Source organism: Cynocephalus volans, chromosome 8 (assembly GCF_027409185.1).
Source record: "Cynocephalus volans isolate mCynVol1 chromosome 8, mCynVol1.pri, whole genome shotgun sequence".
In the NCBI taxonomy this organism is placed as follows: Eukaryota; Metazoa; Chordata; class Mammalia; order Dermoptera; family Cynocephalidae; genus Cynocephalus; species Cynocephalus volans.
This window is the reverse complement of record NC_084467.1, coordinates 46,122,560-46,133,014: the sequence shown is the minus strand read 5'-3', so window position 1 is coordinate 46,133,014 and position 10,455 is coordinate 46,122,560. Positions and strand designations below refer to the sequence as shown.

The window sequence follows — 10,455 nt, the reverse complement described above, 5'->3', positions numbered from 1 at the left end:
AGGGCCGGAATCCCGTCCCGGCCGCCCGCGCCCGGCGCCCCTCCCCCACCCTAGCCTTGGAGCGCAACTGACCCCGCTGGCGCCCGCGTCCCTAGCTACCCCCTCCTCGCGCGTCTGCGAGGAGAAGAGGGCGGAGCGGACTGACTTCCGCAGCCAATGAAAGCAGCGGGTTCCTGGTCCGATCCCCGGCGCGGCTCGCCATTGGTCGCCGCCGGGGTCTCGGCCCACCGAACCTTGGCAACCCGAGCCAATCGCAAGGCGGCGGGCGCTCCCGGGCTAACCGCGAGGCGGCGGCGGCGGGCTAAGGCGAGCGGCGGTGACAGGCGGCACGAGCCCGCAGCCCTCCCCGCGCGGCGCGCCGCGGCACCATGGAGCCCGCCGTGTCGCTGGCCGTGTGCGCGCTGCTCTTCCTGCTCTGGGTGCGCGTGAAGGGGCTGGAGTTCGTGCTCATCCACCAGCGCTGGGTGTTCGTGTGCCTCTTCCTCCTGCCGCTGTCGCTCATCTTCGACATCTACTACTACGTGCGCGCCTGGGTGGTGTTCAAGCTCAGCAGCGCGCCGCGCCTGCACGGGCAACGCGTGCGGGACATCCAGAAGCAGGTGAGCGGCCGGGGCCGGGCGCCCGGGAGACGCGGCGTGCGCGGGGATAGCGGTCCACAAGGCGGCAAAGCGCCGTGCGGTGCGGGGGCAGCCAGCGCTTCTCGGACGAGCTGGATTTGGAGGGGGATTGGAACGAAACAAAAATGTGACGGGGGGCTTCCCGGGGAGGGCACAGGATCATCAAAGTCGGTGGGAAACAGAACATTGCTCCGATGTTCATGGAGTGCCCACTGTGTGCAGGGCACGCGCGGGCACCGGGAGGGACATGCAGAATCCTGAGAGGGGAAGGTACGCAACACTCTGGTGACTCTCACCAGGCCCCAGCATTTCCGAGGAGGTCAGGCTTCCGGGAGGTGGAGCTGGGTCTGGAGGAAATGCTTGGGTCTCGGAAGTAGGGAAAATGCTTGAGGGGAAGGCGAGTACCGGGTGGAGGGACTGGTGCGAGCAACGGCAGGAAGGGGAAGAAGGTTGGGAAGTCAGGTTGGAGCGAGGTTGGAGAGGGGCCTTGATGCCAGATGAGTTTGGAGTTTGTTTTGTCGCAGCAAGGCGACCCCATCCCGGGTGCGGAGCCTCACAGCCTCTGGTGAAGGAGGTCTCGCTCCCTGACAAAGGCCGTAGTCCACCTCCCCGTACCCCTGGACAGCGCAGCTTCCTCTTCCACGTCCAGGGCTGGCCTGGGCGTCGGTCCGAGCAGTTTCTTGGCTCCCTCTGCCCCTCCTAGTCCTTTTCTACCGGCATCAGGTTGCAGAGAGCTTCTGTTTCCTGCCTCCGCCTTCGCTGCATTCTGTTGGCTCCGTGCGGGGTGCTGCAGACAAGGGCGTGAAGATGGATGCGCTGAGATGTCCTGTGTGGGATTAGACCTTAGGCTTAGGGGCAGAATGCTGCTTCTGGAAGTGCTTTGCTCTGCTGCCCTAGGTTTTGCTGGTCACAGTCAGAGCTCCAGAGCTCCCCTGCCTACCTTCCCTCTCCAACTGTACACTCTTTCTTAGCTCTTTCTACGAGTTCAGATTCTTGACTGACTTACCTGCTTTCTCCCCCATTAGGCTGTGATCTCCTGGGAGGCAAGGACTGTTACATGATTCACCTCTGGCCCATGGGCCTGGCTCAAAGCAGCCTAGTGAGTGCTGAACCAAAGGGCTCATTGTGGACAGAAAGAAAAGGGGTCTAGCCACACTAGCCCACTGCCCTGGACCTGCTTTGTGTCACGTCCTGGGCCATTATTTCTAACCCTCACAGCAACCCTAGAGGGTCTTGTACCTGTTTTACAAATGGAAAAAATTGAGGTTCAAACTGAGTTGTGTGTCCAGGATTATATAGCTAGTAAATGTGGCTGGAACCCAAGTTAGCTTGATTTCAGAGCCTGAACTCTGACATGTCTCATTTCCCATTCTTGCATTCCACCTGTAGGTTTGGTTCTGTTGCCTCACACCCCTGGCTCATTGTAATAGCTGCTGGGCCTGTTGCCCTTTTTCTGGGCCCTCCCACCTCTCTTTGGCCTGCAGAGTGGTTCTTCACAGTATTTGCCTTCCTGCCAAAATCTTGGTTGGCTCCCATCAGTATCCGGTCCAACCAGTGTTCAGGATTTATGGCTTGCACGTTCACTTCAGGTGACCTGCCTTCCAGCCAGAATAGAGCACTCCAAATCCACTCCCTCACACCTCTGAGCTTGTATTAAGTCCTGGGACTGCAAAGTCGGGCAAGAGCAAGGCCTGGTTGGTCATGGAATGCCACCTCTCATCCCTTCACCTCTAACTTACAGGAATTCCTTCCTCAATACCCACACCCACCCCCACCCCTCAGCTTCAATACCTCTATTTTATGTGGCACCCTGGCCTCTGATTGTAGGAAAGTCCCTCCCCAAGTTGAGTTTTTTGCCTGACCAGCTCCAATGCAACTTCCTCCAGGAGGCCTGACCAGTATTTGACTGGACTCTTGGTTGCAAGTGAGAGAAACTCGGTGCAAACTGGCTTGAGCAAAGGGACTTTATATTGGCTCAGGTCCTCAAAAGTCCAGAAGTCTCAGGCATGGCTGGATCCAGGATCCCCTCTCCCATATCTCCATGTTTTCATTCTTCTCCCATCTCTTGGTTCTGCTTTCCTCTGAACCGACTTCATTCTCAGGGAGGCAGTTTCCCTGTGGAAGCCCCAAGAGTTTCTGGCTTATATCCAACCAACATAGCAACCCCAGTAAAGAGAGAGTGCCTGTCCTGGAACTGACTTCATTGGCTCAACTTGGGTCATAGGTCCATCCCCAAACCTATCACTGTGGCCAAGAGCAGAATCAGACCTGTCACATGCCCACCTCCTGAGGCAGAGAGAGTAGAATCAGCCTCACCTGGACCAAAGGAAGATGGAATTGTTAGAAGTAGATGAAGAGGAAATGGATGGTCACAGGTCAGAACAACAGATATCCACCTCATCTCAGCCATTATCCATCTTAGCAGGAAAGGGACACTTCCTCCTGTGTTCCTGATGGGCCATTTGTTCTGTGTATTGTGCTCTAGTCATTTACAGTAGAGGTTTTGCAAAAGCTGTGGCTTGGTGGTCCTTCCCTGCCCCTTCTCTCCTCCTTGAAGTGATATATGAGTTAACATGTATAAGTATTTAAACAGGGCTTGTCACATAAGTTTTAATAAATGTTACCTGTTATTCTGTGGGCTGTTAGTACACAGGCCCATCTATCCTTCCAGGCCTGAAGTGCTACAGTACTGGCTGTGAATCTAGGCTCTGCGGTTCACCAGTTGTGTGAACTTCGACAAGTTATTTTGCCTCTGAGTTTCCTCATCTGCAGAAGGAAGTCATCCCAGCCTCCTGGGATTGTTATGAGAATTAAATAAGACAGTGTACCATAGGTACCTAGCATGGTGGGGACACCCAGTAAATGGTAATCATTTTTATAATTGCTATCATTACCAGTACAAAACCTTTCCTGAACTTTGCAGTTAAAATTAATGTTTCCCAAACACTTTGATCCTATATTCTAGCTCTTCATTCTGCCTTGTGGTATAGCAACATGTTGGCTTTTCTGTTGGCTTGCTAGCCAGGAAGATGCCAGAGTGCCTTTTCATCATACCGTTCCTCCCACTCTCTCTCTCTGGAAGCAGGGCTTTGAGCTGCGCTGGGGATCCCTGGTGGGGACAGCTTAGCCTCTGTCCTGTGGTTGCAGGTGCGAGAATGGAAGGAGCAGGGCAGCAAGACCTTCATGTGCACGGGGCGCCCCGGCTGGCTCACTGTTTCGTTGCGGGTGGGGAAGTACAAGAAGACCCACAAAAACATCATGATCAACCTGATGGACATTCTGGAGGTGGACACCAAGAAACAGGTGAGAGTGGCACCATTCCCTGGCTCTTGGAGCAGGTGGGGCACTGCCCCTTGTGCAAGTGTCTCATAGGGAGATGACTTTAGCTAAGGGCATCCCAGAGTGGACATGACCAAGGCCCATGGTCATCACAGAAGGCTCTGCCCACCATTGCCATCCTTCAAAACCTCACAGCCACCAGGGAGAGAAATTGATCATAGGCCCATCTCACAGGTGGACAGACTGAGTACTCTGGGGGATCCTTTGCAGTTCCACAGGAAGTCAGGGGTGGGGAAATCACGTGCAAAAATGAGAGACAAATGGCCGGCCCATGGCTCACTCGGGAGAGTGTGGTGCTGATAACACCAAGGCAATGGGTTTGGATCCTATATAGGGATGGCCTGTTCGCTCACTGGCTGAGCGTGGTGCTGAGAACACCAAGCCATTAAGATCCCCTTACCAGAGAGACAAAAAGGAATCTATTTATTCCTTTCCAGTAAGGAAGTGTGCTGGTGAGAAATGGGCTACGAAGGTGGCTGGGAGGCTCAGGCCTTGTTACAAGCTTCCTGGAGACCCACTTGTTTAACAGCCCATCTAGTAATCCAACTTCCTGACACCTGGCTTAAGGAAAAGGAAATAGGTTTAAATGTAATTAAAGATATCCAACAGAGAGAGATTGTATCACAGCTTTATTTCTAATTGAAGGTGACACGATACCCAGTGGACATACCCATCACCCCCAAAATTTCCTCATGCCCTTTGTCATCCTTTCTCAAGCCTCTCCCTTCCTCTTCCCCCCACATCCTTGGGCAAACAATGATCTGCTTTCTGTCACTAGAAATTAGTTTGGATTTAGAGTTTTATATAAATTGAATCATATAATATGTACTCTTTTTTTTTTTTTTTGGTCAGGCATCTTTCACCCAGCATAATTATTTTGAGATGCATCCAAGTTAAAGCATGTAGCAATAGAACATTCTGGTCAAGGGTTCAGATCCCTGTACTAGCCAGCCACACACACACAAAATAATAATAATAATAAAATAATACATTCTGTTTTACTAATGAGTAATATTCCATTGTGTGGATACATCACAAATTTGTTTATCCATTCACCTGCTGGTGGACATTTAGGCTATTTACAGTGCTGGGCTATTACAAGTAAAGTGGCTAGGAACATTTATGGACAGTCTTTATATGGATATATGCTATCCTTTCTCTTGGGCAAATCCCTAGGTGTGCAATGGCTGGATCAATACAGTAGGTGTACATTTAACTTTTTAAGAAACTGCCAAATGTTTTCCAAAGTGGTTATAGCATTTTACATTCCCACCAGTGGTGCAAGTGTTACGGTTGCTCCACGTCACCGTAAATTTTGTGGTATGGTTAATCTTCTTAATTTTAGCTATTCTAATAGGTGTTGTAGTAGTATTTCGTTATGGTTTTAATTTGCATTCCCCCTAATGATTAATGATGTTGGGCATCTTTTCATGTGCATATTTGCCATTTGATTTCTTTGGGAATCTTGTTCAGATCTTTTGTCAAGTTTTTTTATTGGGTTGTTTGTTTTCTTATATATTCTAGAAAAAAGTCATCATCAGATACATGATTTGCACATATTTTCTCCTAGACTGTGGCTTGTCTTTTGAAAACCAGAAGCTGTTAATTTTTATGAAGTCTGATTTCTTAATTTTTTCTTTCATAGATTGTTTTTGATGTGCTTTTCAAGAAATCTTTGCCTAATCCAGTGCCACAAAGGTTTTCTTCTATATTTTCTTCTAGAGGTTTTATAGAAATCATAAAGCTAAGTTTTCTGGGCTGGAGTTTTCTTTGTGAGCAAGTTTTGAACTACAAATTCAACTCTTTTTATAGTTTTTTAAGGTTTAAGCTTAGGTCATTGCTTTAGACCTTCCTTATGTAGTTGTTAGCGCTATAAACTTCCTCCTAAGTACTATTTTAGAGGTATCCCACAAATTTCAATTGTTTTCTTTTCATTTTCATTCAGTTCAAAATAGTTTCTGACTTCTCTTTTGATGTCTGCTTTGACCCATGGGTTATTTGGAAGTATGTTGTTTAGTTTCTAAATATTTGGGAATTTTCTGGAGATCTTTCTGTTACTGATTTCTAATTTAATTCTGTTGTTATCAGAAAACATGCTTTTATTTATTTATTTATTTATTTATTTATAATTTTTATTTTTTTTTAAAGATTACCGGTAAGGGGATCTTAACCCTTGACTAGGTGTTGTCAGCACCATGTTCACCCAGTGAGCAAACCGGCCATCCCTATATGGGATCCGAACCCGTGGCCTTGGCGTTATCAGCACCGCACTCTCCCGAGTGAGCCACAGGCCGGCCCCAGAAAACATGCTTTTATGATTAGAATGCTTTTCAACTTATTGAGACCTACTTTATGACCCAGAATATGCTCTATGTTGGTAAATGTTCCATGTGCATTTTTAAAATATATATATATTCTATTTCGGCGTAACATGTTCTATAAATGTCAATTAGGTCAAGTTGCTTAATAGTGCTATTCAAATCTTCTATATCCTACTCTCTACTCATTCTATCAATTATTGAGAGAGGGATATTGAAATCTCTTCCTATAATTGTGGATTTGTTTATTTCTCTCACAGTTTTATCAGTTTTGCTTCATTTATTTTGAAGCTCTGTTATTAGGTATAGAAATGTTTAGGATTTTTATGTCCTCTTGGTTAGATCCTTTATCATTATGAAATGACCTTGTTTTAATCTCTAGTTACATTCTTTGTTCTGAATTCTACTTTGTATGATATTGATAAAGCTGCCCCAGATTTCTTTGGACTAGTGTTAGCATGGTATTTTTTTTTTTGTATTCTTTTACTGTTAATCTATTGTGTCTATATTTACAGTATGTTCCTCTTATAGGTAACATATAGTTGGGTCTTGCTTTTTCATCTAATCTGACAATCTCTGCCTTTTAATTGAGGTGATAAGACCATTTATATTTAATGTTATTTCTGATGTAGTTTGGTTTAAATCTGTCACCTTGCTCTTTGTTTTGTATTGTCCCATTTGTTCTTTGTTCGTTTTTCTGATCTCGTTTTGGATTATTGGATAACTTTTGTGATTCTATTTTAGCTCCTTTGTTGGCTGGTTATTTATAACCCCTTGTTTTGTTATTTTAGCAGTTGTTTTAGAGTTTATAGTATACAGTTTATTTATCACAGACTATCTTCCAGTAATATTATTTTGTTTCACATATAGTGTAAGAATATTGAAATAATATACTGTACTTCCATTTTTCTCCTCCTGACCCTTGTGCTATTATTGTCAGACCTTTACTTTTACATGTTATAAACCACACATTATATTATTATTATTATTATTATTATTATCATTATTATTATTTTAATGGTCAATTATCTGTTAAAGAAGTCTAAATAATAAAAAATCTTATGTATTTACCCATGTAGTTACTGTCTCTTCATTCCATTGTATAAATTTGTATTTTCATCAGTTTCATTTTCTTTCTGGCTAAAGGACCTCAACATTTCTTGTATTTATATATAAATATATGTATATACATAAGTGTATATATACACACATTTGTATATAACTTTAAGTTGACAGATATCTTCTATAAATACTTTGTTACTCCACCATTTTTTTGCTTGTGTTGTTTCTGACAAGAAGTCTGTCATCCTTATTGTTCCTTTGTATGTAACATGTCTTTTTTTTCTCCCCTGCTTTTAAGATTTTTTTTTTTTAACCACTGGTTTTGAGCAATTTTATTGTTATGTGTCTTGGTATTGTTTTCTTCATAATTCTTGTGTTTGGAATTTGTTTTTATTTTTCACCAAACCTGGAAAAATTTTGGCCATTATTTCTTCAAATATTTTTTTCTATTTCCTCCTCTCTCTTCTCTCCTCTGGGAACTGCTATAAAATGTATATTAGGCCACTTCAAGTTGTTCCACAGCTAAGCTCATTGAAGCACTATTTATTTTTTAAAATTGCTTTTTTCTCTCTTGTTTCATTTTGGATAATTTCTGTTGCTGTTTATTTAAGCTCACTAATCTTTTCTTCTGCAATATCTAACTTACTGTTAGTTCCATATTGTATCTTTCATTTTAGGAAATATGGTTTCCCTTTCTAGAAATTCAATTTGGGTCTCTTAAATATGTTTTTAATGGTTCTACTTAAGTTTTTGAATATAGAGAATATGGTTATAATAACTATTTTGATGTTTCTGTTTGCTAATTCTAATATCTGTCAGTTCTGGTGCTGTTTTGCTTGACTGATTTTTCTTCTCATTATGTGTCAAATTCTCCTACCTCTTTGTATATCTGGTAAACTTCAGTTGGATTCTGACATTGTGACATTCTGACATTTTACCTTGTTGGGTGCTGGGTGTGTTTATATTTCTGTAAATCTTGAGCTCTGTTCTAGGAGGCAGCTAAGTTACTTGGGAAGAGTTTTATCCTGTTGGGTTTTGATTTTTTTAGGAGAGGCCAGAATGGTATTTAATCTAGGGTTAATTATTTCCCACCGCTGAGACAAGACCATTCTGAGTACTCTACCCAATGCCTTGTGAATCACCAGGCTTTCTAGTTTGGCTTATTGAAACACTGTTTTCTGCCCTATGTGAGCCCCTGGTGCAGTTACCTGTTATCTTTTCTGGTGGTGCTTTTCCTGGCCTCGGCCTCGGGTTATATCCTCATGTGTACGTACTTATCAGTATTCAGTTTAATACTTAAGGGACATCCTGTGTACTCCAGTACTCTGTCCTGCAAACTATATTCACCTTGATCTTCTGGGGCTCTCATCTCCATCTCAGCTCAGAGAGTCCATCAACTGGGCTCCAGGTGGCTTCCCCTCCCTACAGGTAGCTAACTGGGGCATTCATAGACATTACTTTGTTTGTTTTCTGTCTCTCATGGTTACTACCTTTCATTGCCTATGTCCACTGTGTTGAAAACTCTTGTTTCATATATAGTCATGTGTCACATGATGACACTTTAGTAGATGGACTGTATATGTGACGGTGGTCAGAGCAAAAGGCTATACCATGTAGCCTAGTGGGTAGTAGGCTAGAACATCTAGGTTGTGTAAGTACACTGTATGATGTTCGCACGACGAAATTGCCTAATGATGTATTTCACAGACAGTACACCTGTTGTTAAGGAACGCATGACTGTTTTTTGTTTTTTCAGGGTTTTTTTCAGGTAGCAGGGTAAATCTGGTCTTTGCTGCTCCATCTCGACTGGAAGTAGAAGTCCCTGTGATGTCCTATTAATGTATCCATTAAAAATCATGTTTTCTGTTGTTTGTTTGTTTGTTTGTTTGTTTTTTGTGACCAATAAGGGGATCGTAACCCTTGGCTTGGTGTTGCCCGCACTGCGCTCAGCCAGTGAGCGCACCGGCCATTCCTATATAGGATCCAAAGCCGCGGCCTTGGCACTCCCAGCGCTGCACTCTCCCAAGTGAGCCACAGGGTCAGACCTAAAAATCATGTTTTCTGAGAATATTTAATGATAAGGGATGATGGTCATAGTATAGTATCGAATTCCAAAAAGGCAAGCCAAAAAAATATGTTTTTGTGTTTATGTGTTTGTGCCTGTATGTGTGTTGTATTAAAATATACAAAAGAGCAATATATGCATGGAAAAAACTGAAAGTAAACACACTCCATTATTAACGTTGGTAACTCTGAAGAATTAGGATAATGGTTTTTATTTTCTTCATTTTTGCTGTATCTTCCAAATGAATGAGTATTTCTCCTATAATCCAGGAAAAAAATAAACTAAGCATTAAGTATAAAGATATTTGAAAGGATGAGATCAAATACCAGCTAACCTAGAGCCAGAAATCACATTCACTATAGTTAAAGGCAGTGTATATTCTAGAAAGAGCCTGTAAAAGCTGTGTAGGAATCCCTGTGTTGAGTGTTTGGGAAGTTTTGAAATGGCACCTCTATGCTCAGGAGCCCCTGTTAGGCCTGGCAGCCTCCCTGTGACCCAGGGTCTCTTTTCTTGTGTCAACAGATTGTCCGTGTTGAGCCATTGGTGACCATGGGTCAGGTGACCGCCCTGCTGACCTCCATTGGCTGGACTCTACCCGTATTGCCTGAGCTTGATGACCTCACAGTAGGTGAGGACTCCATGTTAATGAGCAAGAGGAGTCAGACGGTCCTAAGATCAGAGCTGATGGGCCTTGGCCACCTCCAACTAGCCCTAGAATTGCTGCTGTTCCATCTGTGACAGAAGTCGTCCTGTCTCTTACTTACCTAGCCCCTATGACAGGGCGTGCACTGCCCACTGTTTCATTCCTGAGCAGCTCAAGTTAGCAGACAGCACATTTCCATTTCTGGCTTGCAGCTGCTTCCTTGTGACTTGTATCCATGGCTCCGATTCTATCCTGTGGAACACACAGAATAGTCTCTCTTTTCCTCACACACGATTCATGGCCTCCAAAGGCTTTTCTGCTCCAGGGGCAGCATCTTCAGTTCCATTAGCTATTCCCATGGGACATGGCTTCCTGCCACACCATCAACCCCCTTTTTGTTAAAGTCTCTCT

At 44.2% G+C, this 10,455-nt stretch overlaps 1 protein-coding gene across 2 annotated transcripts in view; it reads left to right on the top strand.

Moving 5' to 3' along the window:
• The first annotated feature begins 324 nt into the window (after positions 1 to 324).
• The window catches only part of DHCR24 (24-dehydrocholesterol reductase), a 30,767-nt gene continuing 20,636 nt past the window's right edge, over positions 325 to 10,455 (top strand). The window contains exons 1-3 of one of the 2 annotated variants that reach the window (XM_063104725.1): positions 325 to 599; positions 3,765 to 3,920; positions 9,924 to 10,029. In XM_063104725.1, coding sequence (XP_062960795.1) covers positions 369 to 599; positions 3,765 to 3,920; positions 9,924 to 10,029 — 493 coding nt within the window. In that variant the 5' untranslated portion in view covers positions 325 to 368. The remainder of the gene's footprint in view (positions 600 to 3,764; positions 3,921 to 9,923; positions 10,030 to 10,455) is intronic. The other variant, XM_063104726.1, reaches the window with a different exon arrangement.